The sequence below is a fragment of the Mesoplodon bidens genome (genome assembly GCF_964165515.1).
Source record: "Mesoplodon bidens genome assembly, chromosome: 8".
Taxonomy (NCBI): Eukaryota; Metazoa; Chordata; class Mammalia; order Artiodactyla; family Ziphiidae; genus Mesoplodon; species Mesoplodon bidens.
In genome coordinates, this window is record NC_138165.1 from 80,592,388 (window position 1) to 80,619,841 (window position 27,454).

The 27,454-nt window shown below is 36.8% G+C and overlaps 1 protein-coding gene across 3 annotated transcripts; it reads right to left on the reverse strand.

Annotated features, from left to right (window-relative positions):
• Positions 1–1,429: 1,429 nt before the first annotated feature.
• On the reverse strand, positions 1,430–27,377 carry WDR12 (WD repeat domain 12). Of its 3 annotated transcripts, none has more exons than XM_081241714.1 (14): positions 27,297–27,377; positions 26,614–26,710; positions 22,979–23,073; positions 20,107–20,201; positions 18,908–19,014; positions 17,899–18,014; positions 17,186–17,340; positions 15,831–15,876; positions 14,054–14,139; positions 3,963–4,103; positions 3,742–3,847; positions 3,444–3,576; positions 2,610–2,682; positions 1,430–1,753 (listed from the first exon to the last, which is right to left on the reverse strand). In XM_081241714.1, exons 2-14 carry the CDS (start codon positions 26,652–26,654, stop codon positions 1,676–1,678), a joined length of 1,272 nt encoding a protein of 423 aa, XP_081097840.1. In that variant the 5' UTR covers positions 26,655–26,710; positions 27,297–27,377; the 3' UTR covers positions 1,430–1,675. The 3 variants fall into 3 exon arrangements, with proteins under 3 accessions (XP_081097840.1, XP_081097839.1, XP_081097841.1); XM_081241713.1 differs by having other exon boundaries at positions 27,274–27,357; XM_081241715.1 differs by lacking the exon at positions 27,297–27,377 and adding an exon at positions 27,260–27,277.
• Between the last annotated feature and the right edge of the window lie 77 nt (positions 27,378–27,454).

Here is a 27,454-nt window from a genome sequence, read left to right on the forward strand (position 1 = left end):
CCTGGAGCTCTAGCTCTTCTGAGTTATGATGAGCGTATCATAGGGGCAGAGGGAGCCCAGGTCCCTAAGGAGTATGGAACAAAACCACTATACCAGCACTGGACTGCCTCTGGACCTCTACATATGAGAGAACTAATCTTCCACCTGGTTTAATCCACTGTAAATCTGGCTCTCAATTGCAGCGAAGTTATGGTGGTTGTTTCCTAGACCTCTGTGATAGGAACCTCACGTGAGATATATGGCATTACAGTCTAATGATGAGACCAAACTGATTTTCCCATATATTACTTAGAGGCTGAGGTGCTCTGCTTGAGAAATACCAATCCATTAAAGTCACATTTTAAGACATTTACTTTAAATATTTTGTATATATGAATTTAGATAAATGCTAATGATAAAAAAATTTTAGAATATTTTTATCTAATACTGACTGAAAGGTTTTGTCTGAAGAATCTAATTCTTATCTATATACAAGGATAAGTGTGGGAGAGAGATTCCTGGTTACCATGAAATCTGTATGCTATTTTTAAAGGAGTCTGACTTACCTTTATTTCATTTAAAAAATTTTTTTTGTTTTTGGCTGTACCACACAGCTTGCCAGATCTTTAGTTCTCAGACTAGGGACTGAACCCAGGCCCCCAGCACTGGAGGTGCAGAGTCCTAACCACTGGACCTCCAGGGAATTCCCTGACTTATCTTTAAAAAAAAAAAAAAAATATTTATTTATTTATTTATTTTTGGCTGCATCCGGTCTTAGTTGCAGCATGCGGGATCTTTAGTTGCAGCATGCGGGCTCCTCCTAGTTGTTAGTTGTGTTGCGTGGGTTTTCTCTCTAGTTGTGGCACACAGGCTCCAGGGCATGTGGGCTCTGTAGTTGTGGCGCATGGGTTCCAGAGCGCGTGGGCTCTGTAGTTTGTGGCATGCAGGCTCTCTAGTTGTGGTGCACAAGCTCAGTAGTTGTGCGCAGGCTTAGTTCCCCTGTGGCATGTGGGATCTTAAGTTTCCCAACCAGGGATCGAACCCACGTCCCCTGCATTGGAAGGTGGATTCTTTATCACTGAACCACCAAGGAAGTCCCCTCCTCGACTTATCTTTTTTTTTTTTTTATCTTTAATACAAAGTACTTCACTTAAAACATTTCAACAAATTCTTAATTAACTGGCAATGTCTACATGTTTTAATGTTCTGAATACCTACAAAGAACACTATTACAGTTAGACATAACTTATTTTACCAAACAGATTATATTTCTAATTTTTTCTCTATTAAAATTTATTAGTGTTTTTAGATGCTTTTTTAAAACAGCTAACTTTTTAAAAAGTGAAGTTTCTCCCTTAGAGATAAAAATCTGAACAATTACTGAATTTTTAATAATGCTTTTATAGCATTTCAAACGCAATTCTTAATTCAAAGCAATACCTTTAAAAGATAAATTAAAAACTCAGTTTAATTTCAAGGGATTTCATAAGGTAGAGTATGCAGGCCATGTTTTACATTTAATAAACATAACTGTTGTATAATAAATACAAAGTAAAGAAGACAGTGATAACTATCATCAAGGGTGAAATAGTATATAAACTTTAAAAGGCTGCTTCCTGCATCTGCATCGATGTAATCTGAGAATTCTTCTATCAATTTCATTTACAGAAGGAATCTGTAGCCAAATTTATCACTTTCATGCACCCACATGTGAAGTCGTAGGTGAATATCTATACGAATACAATTTATTGTCTGCTCCTCCACTCAGAAGTAACTGCATAAAGGGAGAGGAAAAAAACATAAACACAGAAGTAAATACAATTATTTCATATGATTGCTGAACCTAATTAAATACTGATGATTCTGATTACAGAAAGAATTATGGATGAGCAATTAACTTGTACTGAGAATAATACTAAAACGGGCCAATTGCATCAAATTTCACTACTATATTACACATATACTGTATATATACACTATATTAAAACTTTAAAAGTGGTGATTTTAATTTGGTTGAGGCATAATATGCTACTGAACTTTCTATGAAGCATTTGCTAAGAAATGTAATAAAATTTAAAAGTTTGAAGGGTAATATAGTTTTACCTGTTTAAGAAAATTAAGTTTTTAAAAGATGGCACATTGTTTGTAGGTAAATGGATATTACAGATTTTTCAGATAGGCCTCAAACCTGCATCTGGAAAGCGTTCTTAGGCAATAAGAGCTTTTACGTGTGCGTGTGTGTGTGTGTGTGTGTGTGTGTGTATAATTAAATTGTAATTCTTTAAAACATTTTATAATACAGCCATATTATCTAAGATTTTTCTAAGCAAATACTTTGATCCAATTAGTCTGAAGTAGCAAGTTTAGGGGCTTAAAACATTTCATTAAAATACTTATGAGAAAAAAAGTGCTTCAAAATATTCAAATTTTACTACTCCTAATATTAAAGGACAATTTTTTTCTTCTTTAAATGAGATATGAGATTTTATGAATATTAATGGAACTTAGAATACAGAATTATAAATATCAGATATATTGAAACTAATAACTCTGTAAACACAAATACCAGATTTATTCTAAAAATATAATGTAGTTTCTTCCTCTCTACCAAATAACTAATAAATTCTTACCCCTGTGTCTGTCCAGTCTACACTCAGAACTTTGTCTTCATGAGCAGCCAGATCATAGAGAGGAGCCTTACAACTAAAAGATGAAAATATTAACATGTTATATGCATTTCATAGTATTAAACAAACATATATGACTAATCACTTATACTTTTCTGAAAATTTTTAGTTTACCATCCTTGCCCCAATAACCACTTAACCTTAAAATTCTGAGCATTTACTTGACTACCTCTCCTGTTTTTCCTGTATCATTAGCAGACTCTGGTTTTGGTTACTGCCTCTCCATTCTACTTGTAGAAATATGAAAATAAATTGTCTATGTGTTCTCTTGGGGGTCCTCTGCATATATTAGTATCGTAGCACTAACTGATGAATAAGAAAGGAACCTTTAAATTTTGATTATCTTTAAAATTCTGTATTTTTACTTAATTGCCTATTAACACATAATTTACAATTTGACCACAGTTCCATTCATTCAGGCCACTGGCCTTCTAATTCTATAATTATCATATTTATATTAAGGTTTGGGTTTTTTTTCCTATTTTATATAACGAGGTCAGAAAGATGGATTTCATAAATTGTGTTTTTGGCAAAAGAGAAACTATCACAATTAAATTCATTCAGAATGTAAAAAACCCCAACATATTAACATTAAGAAAACTCCTTTGATCCTGGCCTTCCTTTTTGATATCAATATGTATCATTTCAGGATATATGACCGAGAACTTTTTTTTGACCCTCCTGCTTTTGGATAGTCATTTCAGTGTTCATTTCATTTTCTCTGTATACAACGGGGCAATTGATAGATTTCCTTTGTAAGTCATCAACAGGAGTTACCTTCTTGTATCCCACAGCTTAACCATGTTATCTAAAGAGCCTGAAATGAGCTGTTGCTCATGGGCAGGAGACCACTTGACTGATGTGACCCAGCCTGTATGGGAGGTTAGGGACAGCGACACCAAAGAACCATCTGAACAAAACAAAACAGACAACCATTACTAAATTTTAGAAAACAGAAGTAGGCAGAACCCCCCAAAAAATTTCTAGAAAAGTATCTTTTTATACATATCTCTAGTGAGAAGAGAAACTGATGTTACTCACTCATATTTTTCCTTCAGAGGTTTACACAACTCACCTTTAGTTCGGGGATCCCACAGTCTGATATGCCTATCTGTACTTCCAGATGCTAAACGTTTACAAAGTGGAGAATAGGAGATACAATTAAACACTTTATTTCCTGTCTAAAAAAAAAAAACGAAAGAACATGTAACCAGGGTGGGCGAAAAGTAACCATCTCCTAGAAGTTCACCACTTAAAAGCTCAAAGTTAATCAGAAAACCACTGAATTTGTCTTACCAAAGTTGACTTAAGACTGCCAGACTCAACATCCCACACTCTAATTGTGTGGTCCCAAGATGCACTGCAGATTTCTTCAGCATCTGACCACAGAACCGAGGAAATTGCTTCCTTGTGGCCAGAGAGGGTCACTATGGGAGTCTAGAAATGAAGGACACCCAAAAGGGAAAGCATTTTTGGTTTAGAGTGATTGAAACAATAATAATAGTTATTACTTTTAAAGCCGATATGCCAGATATTTTGTCAGGTGCTTTAGCTTTCATATCCTACCTTATTTCTTCTTTACAGCAATCCTCCAAGACATATTTCTGTTTTTATTTTATAGATGAAGACACTGAAGTTGAGAAAGATAACTTGCCCAAGGTCATACTGTTTATAAATAGCAGATCTGAGTTTGAACCCAAATATTACTCCAAAATTTGTAGTCTTTCCACAGTATTCTGTTGCTTCCCCTTCTGCTCTACTTTTCATTTTGAGGAATATTAACAGTAATTAAATTCTCCCAGTTGACAAAGATGTTATATGTAGAAGCTAGAAGAAAAAGCTCTGGGGTCAGAAGGACCTAGGTTTGAGTTAAGGTGCTGCTATTTTCTACATAACTCTTCCAGGTTAATTAATTGCAGTAGGTTATTCTCACCACCTCATTTCTTCAGCATCCAATCTTTAAATAATGCCCATGGCTCATTTATTAGAATTCCAAAATCTCTAATGTCCCTCTCAAATTAAAATCATCAAACTAGGTATACTGTCTGTCTTAAGTACAAAGAACATGTAAAAGAAAGAAGGAGAACTCTTGAAATGGGGGACAGTTAACCTACTTGTGTAACTCTGTTACATTTAACCTTCTTAAATGTTAAGGGGGTTGTACTAGATTAGAGATCAGCAAAGTTTTTTTATAAAGATCCAGAAAGTAAAAATTTTAGCCTTTCCAGGCCACATACAGTCTCTGTTCCGTGTTCTTTGTTTTTAAAGCCCCTTAAAAATGTAAAAATCATTCTTAGCACTCTGTAGTACAAAATCAGGCCACAGCCAAATCACCTGTGGGGCTGTTATTTGCCAACTGCTGGACCAAATGATCCCTAAGGTCTCTCTTCCAGCCCTAAAATTTTCCTGGAAGTAGTAAAGGAACCTGATAGAGGAGTGAGGAACAGAACCACCTCTACTGTGATCCAAAACAAAAAGTAAGGTAACATAATCAATCAGAGGCTCCAGGATAGGAAATGGCATGTAAAATGATGGGTAAATGTATATGAATAAGCAATCCCATTCCTAGGTATTTACCTAAGAAAAATGAAAACTTAGGTTCACACAAAAAATTGTCCACAAATGTTTATAGCAGTTTTATTCGTAACTGTCAAACTAGAAACAACCCAAATATCCTTCAACTGATGAATGATTAAACCAACTGTTGTATATCCACACAATAGACTACTACTCAGCATTTGAAAGGAATAAACCATGATACTCAATAATCTGGATGAATCTTTGTTTCCCTCCTCAAATACATTATGATACGTGAAAAAAAAGCTTGATGCAAAAGGCTACGTACTGTGTGATTCCACTTATATGATATTCTAGAAAAAGAAAAATTACAGGAACAGAGATCTGGTAGTGGTTGTCAGGTGACAGAAATAGAGAGGAAAGGCTGACTACAAATGGGCAACATGAGTTTCAGGGGATGGCAAACTCTCCCGTATCATGAATATGTAGTAGTTACATAGTCTATGTATTTATCAAAACTCAAAAGCTATACACCAAAAAGAGTGAATTTTCCTACATGTACATTTTTTTTTTTTTTTTTAAAGATAGAAAAGTCAACTTTGGCATTGTTACTGCAACAATCTTCAGCAGAATAGTAATGGAGGGGACTTCTTTGGTGGTCCAGTGGTTAAGAATCCGCCTTACGGGGCTTCCCTGGTGGCGCAGTGGTTGGGAGTCCATCTGCTGATGCAGGGGACACGGGTTCGTGCCCCGGTCCAGGAGGATCCCACATGCCGCAGAGCGGCTGGGCCTGTGAGCCATGGCCGCCGGGCCTGCACGTCCGGAGCCTGTACTCCGCGGTGGGAGAGGCCACAACAGTGAGAGGCCCGTGTAAAGCCAAAAAAAAAAAGAATCCGCCTTCCAATGCAGGGGACGCAGGTTCGATTCCTGGTCGGGAGACTAAGATCCCACATGCCGTGGGGCAAGCAACAGAGGAGCCCACGCTCTGGAGACTGCACACAACTAGAGAGAAGCCCTCACGCCGCAATGAAGATCCTGTGTGTTGCAACTAAGACCTGATGCAGCCTAATTAATTAATTAATTAATTTTAAAAAACAAATGCTCAACAAAAGAATAGTACTGCAGGAAAAACAGCAATTTTGAGAGAAAATGTGGAAAAACCTTATTGTATGTTAATATATGAAACAAGTGACCAGTAAATGAACTGATTGAGAGCATTACTCATATTAATACAAGCCAGGTACTAGAAAGAAATCCAGAAAGAAAATAACTTTTTGATATTTGTCTTATTTTGGTCTTAATAACCCAACTTTTCCTATTATTTCTAATTTTAACTTCAAATAGCACTTCAACGCTTTCTAGCATAACTTCAATTAATAATTTATGAATGCATAGATTTAAAGCTTATAAAAACCTAAATGAAAAAAAATGAGTATATTGTGATTTCTCTCAAATAAAATGAACAGTGGAAACAAGCTTATGAACGTGCATAACTAAAAGTAAAAGTTATCAGCAAGGCACTGAGTGGGAGAAAATACTTATAATACCTATATCCAGCAAAGACCTTGAATACAAAAAGAAAGCTAGTTGTTAAAACAGTATGGTACTGGCACAAAAATGGAAATATAGACCAATGGAACAGGGTAGAAATTGCCCCACAGGGTAGAAAGACCAGAAATAAATGCATGCACCTATGGTCAATTAATCTAAGACAAAGGAGGCAAGATTATATACAATGGAGAAAAGACAGTCTCTTCAATAAATGGTGCTGGGAAAACTGGACAGCTACAAGTAAAAAAATGAAATTAGAACATCCTTTTACACCATACACAAAAATAAACTCAAAATGGACTAAAGACCTAAATGTAAGACCGGATACTATAAAACTCTTAGAGGAAAACATAAGCAGAACACTCTGACATAAATTGCAGCAATATCTTTTTCGATCCATCTCTAGAGTAATGGCAATAAACAAATGGGACCTAATGAAACTAAAAAGCTTTTGCATAGCAAAGGAAACCATAAATAAAATGAAAAGACAACCCACAGAATGGGAGAAAATATTTGCAAACAATGTGACTGACAAGGGATTAATTTCCAAAACTTCCCAACAGCTCATGCAGCTCAATATCAAAAGAACAAACAACCCAGTCAAAAAATGGGCAGAAGACCTAAATACACATTTCCCCAAAGACACACAGATGGCCAAGAGGCACATGAAAAGATGCTCAACATCACTAATTATTAGAGAAATGCAAATCAAAACTACAATGAAATATCACCTCATACCAGTCAGAATGGCCATCATCAAGAAATCTACAAATAATAAATGTTGGAGAGGGTGTGGAGAAAAGGGAACCCTCCTACATTGTTGGTGGGAATGTAAATTGGTACAGCCACTATGGAGAACAGTATGGAGGTTCCTTAAGAAACTAAAAATAGAGCTACCATATGATCCAGCAATCTCACTCCTGGGCATATATCTGGAGAAAAACATGCTTTTAAAGGACATATGCACCCCAATGTTCACTGCAGCACTGTTTACAAGAGCCAAGACATGGAAGCAACCTAAATGTCCATTGACAGATGAATGGATAAAGAAGATGTGGTACAATATATACAATGGAATATTACTCAGCCATTAAAAAGAAAGAAATAATGACATTTGCAGCAACATGGATGGACCTGGAGATTATCATACTAAGTGAAATAAGTCAGAGAAAGACAGATATCAGATGATATTGCTTATATGCAGAATTAAAAAAAAGATACAAATGAACTTACTTACAAAACAGAAACAGACTCACAGAGAATGAACTTATGGTTCTGGGGGGTGGGGAAGCGAAGGGGGGAAGGATAGATTGGGAGTTTGGGATTGACATGTACACACTGCTATATTTAAAATAGATAACCAACAAGGACCTACTGTATAGCACAGGGAACTCTGCTCAATACTCTGTAATAACCTAAATGGGAAAGGAATTTGAAAAAGAATAGATACATATATATGTATAACTGAATCACTCTGCTGTACACCTGAAACTAACACAACATTGTTAATCAACTATACTCCAATATAAAATAAAAACAAAATAAAATACAAAAAGATCTCTTACAAATCAATAAGAAAAAGATAAGCAACACACTTAAAAAAAAAATGCAGTGGTTAAGACTCTGAGCTTCCACTGCAGGGGGTATGGGTCTGATCCCTGGTCGGGGAACTAAGATCCCGCATGCCGTGTGGTGCGTCAAAAAAAAAAAAAGTACTAAAAACATGAACAGGGACTTCAAAATTAGCTATCAAAGGGCTGGGACTTAAAATACACTACACACCACCAGAAATCACAAAATGAGACACCTTTTAACAGTAAGTAAATGTAAACATGTTACGTGCTAAAATAAAAGCAGTTATGGTACTAAAAAACTGACCATATCAAGTGATGATATGGATGTGGAGTAACTCTGACTCTCAATGGTATAACCAAGATGGTATAACCATCTTGGAAAATGTTTTGGCAGTATTAAACATTGAGAAAACAGAACATGTGCATACCCTGTCACTCAGCAATTCTACTCCTGCAATTCTACGTATGCAGAAATGACAATATATGTGCACCAAAAAACAAGTACAGCAACTTTATTTATGGTGGCTAAAACCAGAAACAATCTAAATGTCCATCAAAAGAAGAGCAAATAAATTCTGGTATATTCATGTAATGGCATGCTATCTATTACTGAAAAGAACTATTACATGCAGTAGATGAATGAAATCTCACAGATATTACAGGCATACCTCGGAGATATTGAGGGTTTGGGTCCAGACAACCACAAAAAAGCAAACACTGTAATAAAGTGAGTCACAAGAATTTTTTGGTTTCCCAGTGCATATAAAAGTTATGTTTAGGGCTTCCCTGGTGGCGCAGTGGTTGAGAGTCCGCCTGCCGATGCAGGGGACACGGGTTCGTGCCCCGGTCTGGGAAGATCCCACATGCCGCAGAGCGGCTGGGCCCGTGAGCCATGGCCGCTGAGCCTGCGCGTCTGGAGCCTGTGCTCCGCAGCAGGAGAGGCCAGAACAGTGAGAGGCCCGCGTACCGCAAAAAAAAAAAAAAAAAAAAAAAAAGTTATGTTTACACTATACTGTAGTATATTAAATATGCAATAGCATTATGTATTAAAAAAGTACATACCTTAATTTAAAAATACTGCTAAAAAATGGTAACCATCATCTGAGTCTTCAGCAACTCATAATCTTTTTGCCTGTGGAGGGTCTTGCCTCAATGTTGATGGCTACTGACTGATCGGGTGGTGGTTGGTGAAGGCCAGGGTTGCTGTGGTAATTTCTTAAAATGAGACGACAATGACATTTGCCACATCGATTGACTCTTCCTTTCATGAACAACTTCTCTGTAGTACACAATGCTGTTTGATAGCATTTTACCCATAGTAGAACTTCTTTCAAAATTGGAGTAAAATCTTTCAAACCCTGCTGCTGCTTCATCAACTACGTTTATGTAATATTCTAAATCATTTGTTATCATTTCAATAATCTTTATGGCATCTTCACCAGGAGTAGATTCCATCTCAAGAAACCACTTTCTCTGCACAACCATAAAAAGCACCTCCTCATCCATTAAAGTCTTACAATGAGATTGCAGCAATTCAGTCACCTCTTCAGGCTCCACTTCTAGTACTAGTTTTTTTTATTATTTCTGCCACATCTGCAGTTACTTCCTCCCCTGAAGTCTTGAACCCCTCAAAGTCATCCATGAGGGTTGCAATCAACTTCTTCCAAACTCCTGTTAATGTTGATATTTTGCCCTCAATAAATCATGAATGTTCTTCATGGCATCTAGAAATGGTGAATTCTTTCCAAAGGTTTTTTTTTGCTTAAAGCTTTTTTAAAAATTTATTTTTTAATTCTTTTCTTTTCAAGTTTTGGCTGTGTCGGGTCTTAGTTGCAGGATCTTCGTTGCGGCACGCGGGATCTTTTGTTGCAGCGCGCGGGCTTCTTTCTAGTTATGGTGCGCAGGCTCCAGAGCACGCAGGCTCAGTAGTTGTGGGGCACGGGCTTAGCTGCCCCGCAGCATGTGCGATCTCAGTTCCCCAACCAGGGATCGAACCCGCGTCCCCTGCATTAGAAGGCGAATTCTTAACCACTGGACCACCAGGGAAGTCCCTCCAAAGGTTTTCAGATGACTTTGCCCAGATCCATCAGAGGAATCACTAAGTATGGCAGTTATTGTCTTATGAAATATATTTCTTAAATAATAAGGCTTAAAAGTTGAAATTACTCCTTGACCCATGGGCTCCAGAATGGATGCTGTGTTAGCAGGCATGAAAATAACATTAATCTTCTTGAACAGCTCCATTAGAGCTCTTGGATGACCAGGTGCACTGTCAATGAGCAGTAATGTTTTTAGAAAGGAATCTTTTTTTCTGAGCAGTAGGTCTCAACAGTGGGCTTAAAATACTTAGTAAACCATGCCGTAAACAGAGGTACTGTCATCCAGGCTTTGTTGTTCTATTTACAGAGCACAGATGGAGTAGATTTAACATAATTCTTAAGGTCCCTAGGATTTTCAGAATGGTAAATGAGCACTGGCCTCAACTTCAAGTCACCAGCTGCATTAGCCCCTAACTAGAGAGTCAGCCTGTCCTTTGAAGCTTTGAAGCCAGGCATTGACTTGTCCTCTCTCATAAAAGTCTTAGATGGCATCTTCTTTCAAAAGAAGGATGTTTAATCTGCTTTGGAAATCTGTTAGTGTCGTCACCTTCATTTAATTTCTTTTCTTTTTTTTTTTTTTTTTGCGGTACGTGGCCCTCTCACTGTTGTGGCCTCTCCCGTTGCGGAGCACAGGCTCTGGACGCGCAGGCTCAGTGGCCATGGCTCACAGGCCCAGCCGCTCCGTGGCATGTGGGATTTTCCCGGACCGGGACATGAACCCCTGTCCCCTGCATCGGCAGGCGGACTCTCAACCACTGCGCCACCAGGGAAGCCCCCATTTAATTTCTTAGCTAGATCTTCTGGATAACTTGCTGCAGCTTCTACATCAGCACTTGCTGCTACACTTTGAACTTTTATGTTATAAAGACTACTTTCCTTAAATCTCTTGAAGCAACTTCTGCTCGCTTCAAACTTTTCTTCTGCAGCTTCCTCACCTCTCTCGGCCTTCAAAGGATTGAAGAGAGTTAGGGCCTTCCTCTGGATTAGGCTTTGGTTTAAGGGAATGTTGTGGCTGGTCTGATCTTCTACCCAGACCACTCAAACTTTCTTCATATCAGCAACAAGGCTGTTTCACTTTATCATTCATGTGCTCACTGGAGTAGCACTTTTCCTTCAAAAACTTTTCCTTTGCATTCACAACTTGGCTAACTGGCATAAGAGGCCTATCTTTTTGACCTCTCTCAGCTTTTGACATGCCTTCCTCACTAAGCTTAATCATTTCTAGCTTTTGATTTAAAGTGAGAGACATAAGACTTCCTTTCACTTCAACACTTAAGAGTCCACTGTAGGGTTTTTAATTGGCCTAATTTCAATATTGTTGAATCTCAGGGAATAGGGAGGCACGAGAGGAGCGAGAGAGATGGGGGAACGGCTGGTCGGTGGAGCAGTCAGAACATACACATTTACTGATTTAAGTCCACTGTCTTACGTGGGCGTGGTTCATGGCACCCCAAAGCAATTACAATGGTAACATCAAAGATCACTGATCACAGATCACCATACCAAATATAATAATAATTTAAAAGTCTGAGATATTTTGAGACTTATCAAAGTGTGACACAGAGACACGAAGTGAATAAAGGCTGCTGGAAAAATGGAACCAACAGGCTTGATACACAGTTGCCTCAAACCTTCAATCTGTAAAAAAAGGCATTACCTGCAAAGTGCAATAAAATGAGGTATGCCTGTATATGAAGCTTAAAACTAGGTGAAACTAATCTAGGATAAGTCAGAAAAGTGATCACTTTTAGGAGGATACTGATTTCAAGGGAGCCTAGAGGGCATCTTCTAGGGTGTCGGTAATTCTTGATGTTTTGAGTTAGATAGTGATTACTTGGGTATACACAAGTGCAGAAATTCATTGAGCTGTATACTTAATTATATGTATGCCACACTTCAACTAACATAAAGGTTAAAAAAAAAAGCTACCTTCTAAGTAAAGTATTTTGATAATTCAAGAAGTCTTTTTCTACTCAGATATATTCTTTACAGGTTGATCAGGGATATGCATCAATCAATTACCACTGGCACATTACCCAATTGGTAAGGCATTTCCAGCTTTAATTTGTCTTATGAGACAAGTGATAAGGAAGCTGAATTGCTGCCAGATCATTCAACTTGCAATTCAGCAGTCTATGTTTAAATGTATAAACTATAAATCACTATTTTCCGTTGGAAACAGTAAGTGCTATTGTTTACTGCAGTTTACGTGAATTTGAGGAATCACTGATTCCTCATTTTCAACAGTTTTTATAAGATATCGTGTTATTGGTGACTATAAGAAATAATGTGCAAATGTGTGCCTGATTTAATGCACATCCATTACAGCTGTTAGAAAATGAATGAAACATACGATTTCCTAAATCTGACTCGGTATTGTTCTTCTCATTAAGTATATTAATACAGGTCAGATCATATTATGATAAGTATCCTTCTAATGGAACAGAGCAAATAAGAATCTGGATTAACTTTCTGAGTTTGATTTAATTGGATCCATATAGCAAAATGATAGAATCAAAACCTCAATTAAACTCTTGGTTTCTACTGATTTAGGAGATGTACTAGAATTACACCCTCAGTGTATGAAACACTATTACTATTACTATTTTTTAAATTGAAGTATAGTTGACTTACAATGTTGTGTTAGTTTCTGGTATACAGCAAAGTGATTCAGTCATCTATTATTTTTCAGATTCTTTTCCATTATGGTTTATTACAAGATATTGAATATAGTTCCCTGTGCTCTACAGCAGGACCTGTTGTTTACTTATTTTATACATAGTAGTCTGTGTCTGCTAATCCCAAACTCCTAATTTGCCCCCCCAACCCCTTCTCCCTTTTGGTCACCATAAGGTTGTTTTCTATGTCTGTGAGTCTGCAACCTTATCATTAAACAGTCAGGTAATGAGATATTTCACTAAACTGAGTGCAAGCTTCAACAATTAAAAGATCCTACTTTAAAATTCACCATGAGGAACTCCAACAAACATGTTAAAAAAAAAAAATTCACCATGAGGCCAAATATAATAGCTAAATAATCAACCTATCAAGCTGTAAACCTAGCTTAATGCAACTACATTCAATAACTCAAATAAATGCAGCAGAGTATTTATAATAAAAATTTACAAATCTACTGAAAGAAAGCCTAATTATGGTTGAAGCAGCAAGACAAGACAAAAGGAAACTAAATATGAACAATTATATTAAATTAACATATATTTGTCAATAAAGACCTAAGCCGGGACTTCCCTGGTGGCGCAGTGGTTAAGAATCCGCCTGCCAATGCAGGGGACACGGGTTCAAGCTCTGGTCCGGGAAGATCCCACATGCCGCAGAGCAACTAAGCCCGTGCGCCATAACTACTGAGCCTCCGCTCTACAGCCCGCGAGCCACAACTACTGAGCCTGCATGACAAAACTACTGAAGCCGGTGCGCCTAGAGCCCGTGCTCCACAACAAGAGAAGCCACCACAATGAGAGGACCGCGCACGGCAACAAAGAGTAGCCCCTGCTCACTGCAACTACAGAAAGCTAGAGTGCAGCAACAAAGACCCACTGTGGCAATCAATCAATCAATCAATCAATCAATCAGTTTATCAAAAAATAACCCCCTAAGCCCAATACTGTCAGTTCTCACAAATACTTACTCTTGTTAGTCCCAACTGCTCTGTTTTCTGTTTCTTTCTTGGTCGATTTGTGGATTCTTCCATTTCATCTTCTTCATCTGTAGGGACTATATCACAGAAAATTAGATTTGACAGAGTTAAAATTTAAGGTAAATATTAATTACAAACAGTCTCAAATAATTCTTATATTTCTAGGTATATACTTTCTCTCTGTTATCTCAACTGGTTAGGGAGTTAACATTTCTCCTTATCTTGGTTAATGGAAATTATATCTAAAAACAATACTTGGCTTACCAATCTTCGAAAAGGAGAAAGCAAAAAATAAAGTGTTATACATTAAAATCCTAAAACCTAACCAGTTTTGTATCTTATAAAGATTATCATTATGGCTATTCATCAGTTTACCATATCTATGAAATTTGCTTACTATTAGTTGTAGGAGAGTTCTGACCAGATTGCATTTATATTATGAAGAAGGGAATGACATGGTAAATAAACACATGTTAAAAGGACATACGGGCTTCCCTGGTGGCGCAGTGGTTGGGAGTCCGCCTGCCGACGCAGGGGATGCGGGTTCGTGCCCCGGAGCGGCTGGGCCCGTGGGCCATGGCCGATGGGCCTGTGCGTCCGGAGCCTGTGCTCCACGACGGGACAGACCGCGGCAGTGAGGGGCCCGCGTACCACGCAAAAAAAAAAAAAAAAAAAAAAAGGGCATACATTCCAGCCATGTTCATTCTTCTTGACTATTTCACTTTTCTAACAATAAATTAAAAGTCTTTCATAGATAGTTATTTTTGATTAAAAAAATCTTTGTTATCCATCATTTGGCTAGGTAGCAAACCCAGATTAAAAAAACCATAGATTTTAATGTTTTGTAACTATTTTATAAATGTCATGTGCTTTTCCCAAACTAGACTATAAGCACCTTAAGGGTAACAACTAATCATAGATAATATCTCATCTACCCAGCACTATCAAAAAGCATTTTACAAAAGGAAAAATTCCTACACAAACAACTTCCTGCCTCAAAACTGTTTGCTTTAACTAAAATGGATTTATATTTCCTGCCATTTTACACATAATTATTCAAAACTGTTTAAGCTTTTCGTGATTATCTCCCCCCTCCCCAACTCTACTTTGTGAACTGTATTTAGGGTGTTGTACAGTAATATAGCAATTTCCTCAGAAGCAACAGAGGTATTTTGATCTGCTTACCCATGCAATAAATAGTTCTGTACTACTACTTTTTAAAATATATGTGGGTTTTCCCCCCTTCTTTTCTTCTAGCAGTGTCTTCTTACTGTTATCAAGGTACTTTCCTCTAAGAGTCCCCTTGTCTCCTCTAATTGTTCTTTCTAATCTACGTTTTCAAAGTGAGAAAATTAAGTTTGATAAAGTTGTATTTAAAAAATTTTTTTTAAAGTAAACCAGCTAAACTAAGAAATTTCTCTAATAGTAAAGTATATCAAAATGACTCAGAAGGTAGTTTGTTTATTTCCACGTTCCTGAATAAGAGAACTCTGAGAACTAAGGCAGTTATATTGCACTGCACCAGACGTGTTATTGGTACTTGCAGGGATTCAGTGACATCATCCAATAAAAAAGGGGGTGGTAGAGTAGAAAACATTTTGAAACACAAAGAAATATACTAATTTTTCTCTATACTATAGTACTTTATTTGTGACCTAAAAAGCTCTGGTCCATTTTTTATAGAAAAATATGGGCTAAAAAGTCTTTTTTTCACTGGAATTCTTGAAATATCATTAATAAGTCAATGTAGAAGAAACATTTCATTTACCTGTAGACCAAATCTTTAGCATCTTATCCCAGGAACCACTGCAAAACTAAAAAAATATATATGAAGGGAAAAAGAGTATGCAATATAAGCCATCATATTGTTTGCCTGGTTTTCTTCTGCTATTTAACTTGAAATCTTTACTTTGCCCTGAAATTCTTACTACTATGGCATCACCTATCTGCCTGTCTTCCTAGTCTCTGGGACGTTGTACCTTCAATCTCATGGCAACTGAAAGAGCTGCCATTCTTATAGGGCCCTGGCCATGGCTGCTTAGATCAGAGTGGGTAACTGACCTACACTGTGGCAATAGGTCTCTTCCTCCTTCAGAGCCTTTTTTTTTGAAAACTTGTGTTTTAGAGAGCTGAAGTTAATCTTTTTCCAAGGACAGACAGTATAGAATGTAAAACCTGGGAATACTGAAGGCCAGATTTCATTGCCATGTGGAGAAAGCCAGACTGAGGTAAGAGAATGAAGTCAATTTGGGGAGATGAGAGGGAGGAGGTGTGCTGGCCACATGCAAGCCTCTACTCATTGGTTCCTGACATCCAAATGCATCATCACCCTGCTCATGATGTGATGCATCACTCCCTCCTTGGGTCTTTTAAGCTAAAAAAAGTTCAGGATGAGTTTCTATCTCTTATAGCCAAAGGACAGGGTACAGTTAATTCACTTAAGTTTGCACTCAACAACATGTAAACCTTCTTTATGGCTCAATATGAATACTCATAAATTTTTAACTCTGAATGCAGAAATGTCCTCTGTTATGCTAACTGGCAAAGAAATGCTGAAGAAACACTCTTAAATCTAGAATACTTCATGTGGTTTGGAGAATTTTCAAATGGTGAGGGAGTCTGTAACCCCTCTTAAGTAAATACTGTGTTGCCCTCATAGCTTGACTAACTTTTACCATTTTGTGGTGATAAAGAGTAGATCAGCAATGATAGTAAAACAACCTCGATTAATGCTAACTTTAGTGCATGCTAAGTTTTAGGTGATCAGCTAGACATTTTCAATTAATGACAGCACTATGAGTAGCTGAAGGACTGAAAATGTCAATCACTATGATTTGAGGGGGTTACATAAAGAAATTACTTGTTTACCTGAGTTCTTAAAATTTCTGCAATTTATATAAAATTCTAAACCAGAGATACCCAGAGTGAGGGAGTGACTCTTCATATCTCTCATTATGAGTATTTACTTTTGGTTTGAAATCATACTCTTTAGTCACCAATTGTTATGGAAGTAGGCTGATCACAGTGACTTTATGTAGAAAAGACATTTTTGCACAAGAGGATCAAATTCTAATTGAACACAGTACTAATAATACTGTGTTCAATAACACAATAGCTACTTACTTTGGTTCCTGTGCTATCAACAGCTATAGAATCCACACTGCCAGCATGACCCCTGCAGCAGTGCAGGGCTTTCACTTTGTTTCTCTCTACATTCCACTCCCATAGGAGAATAGTCTGATCCATAGAGGCACTCAGTAGTATGCAAGACAGATTGTCTGAAGAAAGGACAACACAAGGATAAGAAACAAATTAGTATAAAAATTTTAAATAGTGTTCCAAAACTAAAGAACTGAATTTTTTGTAGTTGTTGATAAAGATGTTAAAGAGGTAAAAGACCTCATATAGCCACCTTTGAAAAAAGAAGCTAACTTATGGTATAAAAGGGAAGATTCTTCAAAAATAGTATAGGGACTTCCCTGGAGGTCCAGTGGTTAAGACTCCGTGCTTACACTGCAGGGGGAGCGGGTTCGATCCTTAGTTGAGGAACTAAGATCCCGCATGCCACAGGGCACAGCCAAAAAAAACACACAAAACTATAAAAGACATGCATTTAACACACTCAATATTAACTTGAAAATATATATTATGTGATATAATTTTAGGATTCACTTCTACTGATTTACAGATTTTTTTATGTGTATATTTTTGAAAGACCCTATAAAAACTGAGGCATGAGACACTTCCTATCCTGTCCCCATCCTGCCCCAGCATCAAAAATGGCTTATTTCCAATTCCCTATCCAGGATTCCTCTCAATTTAGGCAGAGTCCTAACCTTTTTTCACCCAGGCCACATCTTTTACAACGTCTGTATGTCCCACAACTGTCATTATTGACTTTCCTTCCAAGGACCAGATCCGAGAAGTCTTATCATAAGAACCAGTCAAGATCCTGTGAGGAGAAAAAAATCCTATGAAACACAAAAAACAGCTTTTTTCAAACCCTGAAATCAATTATATTTCTAAAGCACTGATAAAGTAAACCTTGAGGATTAGATTTTTAAACTCTTCTTTAATATAAAGATTAAGATTTCAAAACACACTAGAATAAATCAGAAGATGTTACATTTGGCCTTTCCTGACCTCCTAAAATAAAAATGTAACCGACAAACCCTAGATTTCATTTTTATGATTGTTGTAAAATATTACCACTCCCAGGGAAGCTAAGCGAATTGTTTCAAAAGCCTAATAGTCCTTTGTATTTAACCAGTGAAAACCATTAAATAAAAAAACAGTAGAACCATTTAAAGTAAAAGTAAAACCAGTAAAAACATAACTATGTAATAACTCCAGGGAGACATTCTTTGAAAGTAAGCTCCTACTGAGATCCATTCTTGAGGTGTTTTTCTACAAGTAAGGCCAGAGGGGGTTTGTTCTGAACGATTCATACCTTCTTGATTCCAGTCTGCCTTTTCAGCCCTAAAAATAGCATGATCTGCATCTTCAGGGTAGTAGGCTGGGAGATCTGTGGCTAGAAAAGGTTTTTTTCCCTCTATGAAACAAATTATATTCTTGGTCTTAAAAGCAACATCATCAAATAAATGCCCTAAGACACAAGACCTATTCGGAAGACAAATGTCACTACAACATCTTTAGAAAAGAAAACCTGTTAATAGATATGTTTCTTCTTGACTACACTAAATTGAAAGGTCTTTGGCATAGTCACAGTATATATATATATATATATATATATCACAAAATTACTTTCACAAAGAACAAGTACTCAGAGAAAACTATTCCTATAGTACACTTAAAATGGATACAAAAACATTCATCTGGCAATACCATTCCTCTGCCCCATCGATCGCACTGATCCAGTCATCATGGAACATGCATTGTTCTGGCTGAGGTGCAGTATACTTCTCCACGTACTCTAATTCCACAACCTCTTCCTAGTCACAGAGAGAAACCAGAAATCAATCAGGCGGTGCAGTTTTTAAATGGTACATTATGAAAATAAAGGACCCCCGGTTTAATTTATCTCCTTCATGTAATTCCCCTTCAGAATCCAGAAATTTTGGAGCCATATAAAAAGTGAAAAACTTTATGTGACCTAACAGTATGCTAAGAGTAATATTAAGAAATATTAATGACCTTGGAAAACTTATGCTAAAAGTAGAAAAAAAAAGAATATAAGAAACTTTATAAAATCATAAAAGCATGTTGTTTAATGGATACAGAGCTTCTGTTTAGGATGATGAAAAAGTTCTGGAAATGGACAGCGGTGATGGTTGCATAATATTGTGAATGTACATAATGCCACTGAATTGTACACTTAAAAATGGTAAAAAGAAAAATTTTATGTATATTTTACCACAGTTCCAATCATAAAAGCACTTATAAATTATATTTTATAAATATATTTTATAAATATAAATTATATTTTAAATTATAAAAGCAATAATAAGGAAAGTTTGAAAATTAGAGGGAGGGGCAATCACTATAAATCACAATAACCTAACCCATAAGTTTATATATGTACACAATCATTTTATATACCTTTATTAGTAGTAAACATATATTCGCTATTCCCTTTCTTGACAACTGTTCCATAAATATGAAGTTATCTTTCCTTGTTCATTCATCTGCATTTCTTAAATAATACTCTTAGAAAAAAAGAGGGAATTTAAACATTGAAGATACAGAAACCGAGGTTCAGTTTCTAGGAAAAAACAGTAATCAAAAGGCTCTTGGTGGGCTTCCCTGGTGGCGCAGTGGTTGAGAGTCCACCTGCCGATGCCGGGGACATGGGTTCTTGCCCCGGTCCGAGAAGATCCCACGTGCTGCGGAGCCTGTGCGTCCGGAGCCTGTGCTCCGCAATGGGAGAGGCCACAACAGTGAGAGGCCCGCATACCGCAAAAAAAAAAAAAAAAAAAAAAAAAGGCTCTTGGTTCCTGTAGATTCAGGCTGATTCTAAATGAAGTTTTCCTACATTATCTGGTAATACCTTAAGTAAAATAGAGCAGGTAAGCATGTGAACTTACTGATGAGATGTTTTCCAGTTCCATGTGCTTGAACAAGGGCATTCGCAGAAACTGGCCCTTGATAAGGAAATCAAACTCCACATGTTTGTGGAACTCTAAAGAAAATACATAATAAAATTATCATTGTTAGGACCTGAAATGGTATTGGCAGAGGTAAATGAGAGACCCCCAAAACAAACAGGTACCTATTATCCTAGTGTGGCCTCCAAGTTTCTCCAGAATTTCTCCATGGCACAATCAGACCATGTATTCCAGTATATTATGTGATTTTTAAGAACAGAAATACTTTGTTCTATTGGTATAATATTTTTATTGTTGATGTTGTAATCATTTTGACTAAGGAAACCTTTGTATCCTAAGAAGAATCCCAAATATATACAAAAGTAGGAATAACATAATGAATCCTCATTCCCATCTTTTACCAACTCATGGACAATCATCTATACTCCTCCCTCCACTCTCCTGCTGGGTTTTTTTAAAGCAAAACTCAGAAATGATATAATTTCATTTGTAAATGCTTTAGTGTATATCTCTAAAATATAAAGACTAAAAAAGTCACAATGTTAAAAATTTAACATTACTTATTCCTTTTAATACCATAAAGCCAGTCAATGTTCATATTTCCTTGTTTCATAAATGTCTTTTTACAGTGAGCTTTCTAGAATCAGCATCCAAAGTCCTCACATTATATTTGATTAATATCTTTAACAGTTCTTCGTCCTTTTTTTCCATTGCCTTTTATTTGCTGAAGAAACTGGGTCTTCTTGTAATACTTCTTACATTCTGGCTTTGGTTGATTATATCTCCAAGGTACCCTTTAACATGTTCCTCTAACACCTAAATACAACCTGTACATCAGGCAGACCCAAATGCCTGATTAGACTTTGGGTTTGGCTGTTTTTGGCAAGAATATTTACACACCATATTGTATTTCCTATTGTATCACATTAGAAAGCACACTATCTCACTGTGTCTCCTTTTATGATATTAAGATCTACCTCTGGGTTCAGATGATGTCAGTCTGATCCCATCCATCATAACATTCTTTGTTAGCCTTTTATCTAATAAACGGCTTTAGTAGCTACAGATATTCACTTCTTAAATCCATTATTTCATTTGGAGTTACAAAATGCTAAAAATTCTTCATTCTTTCTGATTTATTAGCTATAATAAAATCCTTCTTAAAGAAGAATTCCCTCATTGACTCTTTGGCTTGTTACTTAAAAAAAAATCTGAATCTGGGCTTCCCTGGCGGCGCAGTAGTTAAGAATCCGCCTGCCAATGCAGGGTACATGGGTTCGAGCCCTGGTCTGGGAAGATCCCACATGCCACGGAGCAACAAAGCCAGTGAGCCACAACTACTGAAGCCCGCGTGCCTAAAGCCCATGCTCTGCAACAAGAGAAAAGCCCGCGTGCAGCAATGAAGACCCAACACAACCAAAAATAAATAAATAAAATAAAATAAATTTTTAAAAAAATCTGAATCATTTTGCATCTTCAACTCAAGAGCGGTGACTCGATTTACACAAAAAGACAAATCAATGTTCATCTACAAGTTTGGAAAAATATGCAAATATTTGGGTAACAACAAACAACCATATACTGATATTGCAACGTGTCTACTGCAAGAAAATAATTCTTATGCTAGTTCAGAGTTTTTCAACAATTAGAATATATGACATCTTTGGAGTTTAGAAAACTAACTATGCATCAGAATCTCTACACTATTGTACATCCATGATGAAAGATAAGAACCGATAGGAAATGCTATGTGAATATCTCTGTATCAAGAACTATATCTTGCTAACAATGAAAAGACCATGTCCCCCTGCAAAAAAGTTGTCAAAAACATCCTAAGCTTAACAAAAAAGTTATAAGATTATTGGAAGAGGAAGTGGAACATATTAGGCATTAGTTTATAATTCTCACCTCCCCATTCCTCCAACTAGGGTAGAATCAAAAGAGGTTTAAAAGCATCAGAAACATCTGCATAAAAATATGCTTGCCTCTAAATGATGGCTCCATTGACAAATTTTGTTTTTAAAGATTATGCCTTATGTTATTTTCCATTTTTCATGTTTAAATCTTCTACTATATGTATGGTTTCATTACTTTTTAAAGAAACATTTTATTATAGAAAATTCCAAACATATACAAAAGTGGAGAATAATAAACCTTCTTATACTTATCGCCCAACTTCAACCATTATCAACTTATGACCAATCTTGTTTGATCAATATTTTTGCATACATTGTTCATATTAATTTTACAATGTTCATATCATTTTAATTTTATATTAAATTTACATATAAATTTATAGCCCATAAAATTTTTTGCATACGTTTATTTTGATTTATATCTTTATAAACATTTTACTTGATACTGTAGCATGTTTATGTTTATTTTATCCATTACTTTTAAATGAATTTTAAATACTTAAATAAAATACTAGTATTAATACTGGCATTTGTTATTATACAAAACAAATGCTCAAATACAGATATTGTCATTTTGCTTTGTAGAAGCACCAAGATGCTTGTTCTATGCCTACCCAATCTAGCCCTCACGTCTTCATTACCTCTACATCACAACTTTTACACTAAAATCTTTATTCCTAAATCTCAACCACCTTCTCTCCATATTGCCTTAAAAGCAGATTAAACTGAATTTCTTTTTTCCTGAAAGCTTATTTCAAAGCATTTTTCAAAGTGTCATACAGCAGGGAAATCCATGTTATAAATTTTACCATGATAAAATCCATGCAGTATTATAAAATAATGCCCCCAAAGGGCTATAAATAACAATGTGATGTATTTCAGTCTAGTTAGTGTCACTGTGCTTTCTCCTAACTTTTCAGAGTATATATACCCACCGTTTTTGGCCCCCAGCAATTTATTGATGATGTTACTAAGGTCAGCAATTTCAGAGGCTGCAGGTATCGAGAAAGGAACATCATCCACCGCATATCTACAAAAAGGAAACGATAAATCAAGTCTACAGATGTTTTAACAAATGTGCATTTATTCATTCAACAAACATTTATTGGGTATCTAATACATGCCAGACATTTTGCTACATGGGATTAACAAAAAATGAATTAACCTGTGGTCTGTGTTCTTGGAAAGGGTTAAAGTCTGGTAATCAAATACGAGGAAAGTATGTAAGAACAGTGTCATAAGTAATACATAAAATGGGAGAACAAGGAAGTGGTAGGTCATTTCAACCAGAGAAAAGGGGGCTGGGAGAGCAGAGTCTGAAAGGATGCATAAAAAACATCACTATTACACTACATCTAGAAAAGTGAGTTTCTGCCAGGTGAAGTGTGGCAAGGCAGAAAGAAGGGGTGCAGGAAAGCAGGGAGAGCAGCAAAAAAAAATAGCTACGAGTTATTAAAGAGCTGCCCACCCAGCTTATTCCAGAAAGTGTTACTTTACTCTAGACAGTGACCAAAGCTAAAGCTAAAGAGATGTGCATGGAGTAGTTTAGATGCTCTGTGAAGTACTTTTTACTTCTTTCCCTAGGCAATGAGGAACCACTGTCTAAGTCAGATAACATCATCAGAATTTTGTTTAGTTAGGTCTTTCTTGGCAGCACTGCAGAGACTGGATTACAGGCACACACAATAGGGGGCAGATTAGGAAACTCTTGTAAGAGAGAATGGGAGAAAATTCTTGCAAGTCACGTATCTGACAAGGAACATGTATCTAGAATATATAGAGAACATTTATAACTCAATAATAAAGACAACCCTATTTTAAAAACGGGCAAAGGATCGAAATAGACATTTCTCCAGAGAAGGTATACAAATGACCATCAGGCACGTGAAAAGATGCTGAGCGCTGTTAGTCATCAAGGAAATGCAAATCAAACCACAATGAGATATCACTTCATACCCACTAGGATGGCTACAATAAGAAAGACAGATATTAAGTGTTGGTGAGTATGTGGAGACATTAAACCCTTATTCATTGCTGGTAGAAACATAAAATGGTATGATTGCTTTGGAAAAATCTGGCAGTTCCTCAAAAAGTTAAACATGGCATTACCACTTGACCCAGCAACTCCATTCCTAAGTTATATACCCAAGAGAAATGAACATATATATTGACACAAAAACTTGTGCACAAATGTTCACACCACCACTATTCCTAATAGCCAAAAGGTGAAAACAACCCAAATGTCCATCAACTGAAAAATGGAAACACAACTCGATATATCCATACAATGGAATATTATTGAGCAGTAAAAAGGAATGAAGTACTGATATCTATCTATCTATCTATCTATAAAAGCCTTTACCCCCCCCCACTCCCACTGTGGCAAAAAGAGATTTATTACAGCATGTCTTGATGAGCCCTGTTTTATATATATAGGTATATATATATATAAAACAACATGGATGAACCTTGAAAAACATCATACTAAGTGAAAGAAGCCAGTCACAGAAGACCATGTACTGTATAATCCTATTTATATGAAATGTCCATAACAGACAAATCTATAGAGACAGAAAGTAAATCAGTGATTGCCCGGGGCTGGGGGGATTTGGAAGTATTTGGGTGTGGGGGGAGGGGTAACAGCTAAAGGATGATGAAAAATGTTCTAAAATTTACTGTGGTGATACTTGCATAATTCTGCAAATACACTCAAAACTAGTGAATTGGACACTTTAAATGTGTGAATTCTATTGCACGTGAATTACATCTCAATAAAGTTGTTACAAAAAACAAAAGAAGTCTTCATAAGGTCTAAATTTAGGCTATATTTGTGGGGAATGTAAAAGTTTCAAAAGATGTTAAGGTAGAACTTCCAGGGCTCACCAAGACATGCTATGATATGTCTCTTTTTGTCACAATGGGAGGGGGGGTGGAGGTTTCAGATCTTGTTAAAATGTAGATTCTAAATCTGCAGGTCTGAGGTACAGTCTGAGATTCTGCCTTTTCTAACCAGCTCCCAAGTGATGCTAATGCTGCTGGTCTGCAAACTACACTTTGAGTAGTAAGGCTATAGTTATATATTTATCATGCCGATAAAAGTAAAAAGTTATTTAGGTTCTCCAAAAGGTAACAAAGCCTAGAAATTAAAAGTTTTGGTTTACTATGATATTTTGGCCAGTAAGATGAGTAGGGAAAAGTAGCATAATTACATACTCATATATGAATATACATGCATATGTAAATTATACACATATACATGAATAAATCTACTTTCCCCCCTCATTTTACTGATGAGAACGTATTGCGTGAAAGGAAGAAACAAGAAGTTTAATTTCTAGGTTTCATTACCTTTTTGGAAAACCTAAATATATAAACACAAACACACATACACACATGATGTTTATCCATTTATCACAGGAGTTAAAATACAGTGCTCTAATATTTCTTAAAACTTCTTGTGAATCAACAATAATCTCCATAAAACTTTCAATTAGAAAAAATACAGTGATCATGCTATTCCATCACCATATTCCTTTAGAAGCATTTTGACTAAGTATATATACTCATCTGTATTGATAATACAATTTAAGTGTACTGTAAGCAACAATACAAGAGGAGTGAATATGATTTACCAGGTCAACACATAAAGCTACAAACACAATCAAAAATATAATCTTAATTGAGGTGGGAGTTTTTTACTTTACAGCTGACATTAGCTTGTTAATACAACAAATATTTATTATTTATCATCAGTACCAGAAGCACCTGACAAACATTTGTTGACTCAGTCAATCCAAGAAGCATAACATAGTCTCTACAAACAAGAGACTTACAATATAGTTGAAGAGACCAGGCGAAACAAAAAAAAAAGTTAAGTAATAGTGTAATATACGCCACAAAGCAGAATATAATTAGGTTTCAAATGATTGCTACATACCTGGGGACCATTTGTAAAACTGGTAAAATGTTTACATACATATAGGTATACACATACAGGTATATATATATACACACGTATACGTGTAGATTTATGTATATAAATACACAAATGTGTAACTGAATTGACTTCACACTCATCAAAAACCAGTTCTACCAACTCCGTATTGAGAGTTCCACCTTCTAGCCTGGTTTAGAAAAGCATCGTCTATCACCTACGTTAGGAAAATGAAGTTGTGTTTTCAGACACTGTGAAACACCACTAGCAGACAGCCTATAACGACTTGGTCCGTTGTCCACTGTTCAATTACATAATGCACTTCATTCAGGAAGCAAACCTGAAGCCCTGCAGGTCCCTCTACACTCACAATTCAAATTATATACAGCCTAAGTCTAGGCAAGAAGGCTCGGAGATCCTTGAGAAATCCTCGCAAGGTACCGCTTCCACTTGAGTGGAAAACGCGCTCAAGCGAGGAATCCAGCCAAAAAATGGAAAAAGTGAATTGATGGCAAAGATAACCAGGGATGCACAAGGTGATACCGGAGTGGTCTTTTGAAAGGATCCCGGGGCCGGGGGGCGGGAGGCGGGAGTGGGGAGGAGAGGAGGGGAGAGAAAGGGAGTACGCTTACTTACTTCTTGTTGTCAGTGAAGAAGCGTGTCTGGAGCTGAGCCATGGCTCGCCTACAGAAACGTATGGGTAACAGACAACCGGCGCTTTGGCCTCTCAGGACTGCAAAAAGAGGCAGCTCAAAGTTAGACCGCACGTGTCAGAGAAAAGCAGCAGTCGAACACTGGGCTTCCGCTTTCTTTCCTCGGGCCTCCTCAGCCAGGAGGCACCACGAGGCTTCTCTTCCACAAGGCCCAGCCCACAAACATCGACTACCTATTCCTAGATTTAGGCGTCATCGATTAGTAAAGCATAAGCTTAAAGGCGGCGCGTCCCTTTAATCTTTTTGTATTTTAAAAAAATATATTTAAGCTTACAATCGATTGTGAAGATACAGAGAGGCCCGATTCAAATAGGCTTCTCCTCCCTCTCTCTCTTTTTTAATTTTAACAGGTTATCCTCAGTCCCGATAATTCAAACACAGCTCCTAGATACTACAACCCCCAGAAAGCAGCGCTTCTCACACACTGTAACTACTGAGTATTGTAGTCTTTTTACCCACGCTACCCTTAGACTATCTTATTTGCATTAAACCTTCCCGACTCCAGCCAAATTATCTACTATATTTCCTCTGCCTTCAGCTTTAATTCACTAAAGCCTTTCCGGGTTTACTTTTTCAAGCATACTTCCAATCAGACTCTCAGTCTACCGAGATTTTTCTTGGGCTCTCTCGCCACTAGCTTCAGGCTTTAGATCCAGGTGAGAGGCGGGGATACGAAAAAAAGAACGAATCAGAAAGGAAACACGCGACGGTGGCTGATAGTGGTCTTATCTCAAGCGACTGCGCTGCGCGCTCCCGTAGGGGCG

Excerpts from the sequence above, each read along its gene's own strand:
- WDR12 (XM_081241714.1), bottom strand. The coding sequence starts at position 26,654 with ATGGCTCAGCTCCAGACACGCTTCTTCACTGACAACAAGAA. Across the intron at positions 20,202-22,978 it reads ATTGCTGGGGGCCAAAAACG|AGTTCCACAAACATGTGGAG; the intron begins GTGGGTATATAT and ends TATTTTCTTTAG. Across the intron at positions 17,341-17,898 it reads TGTGGCCTGGGTGAAAAAAG|ACAATCTGTCTTGCATACTA; the intron begins GTTAGGACTCTG and ends TCCTTTCTTCAG.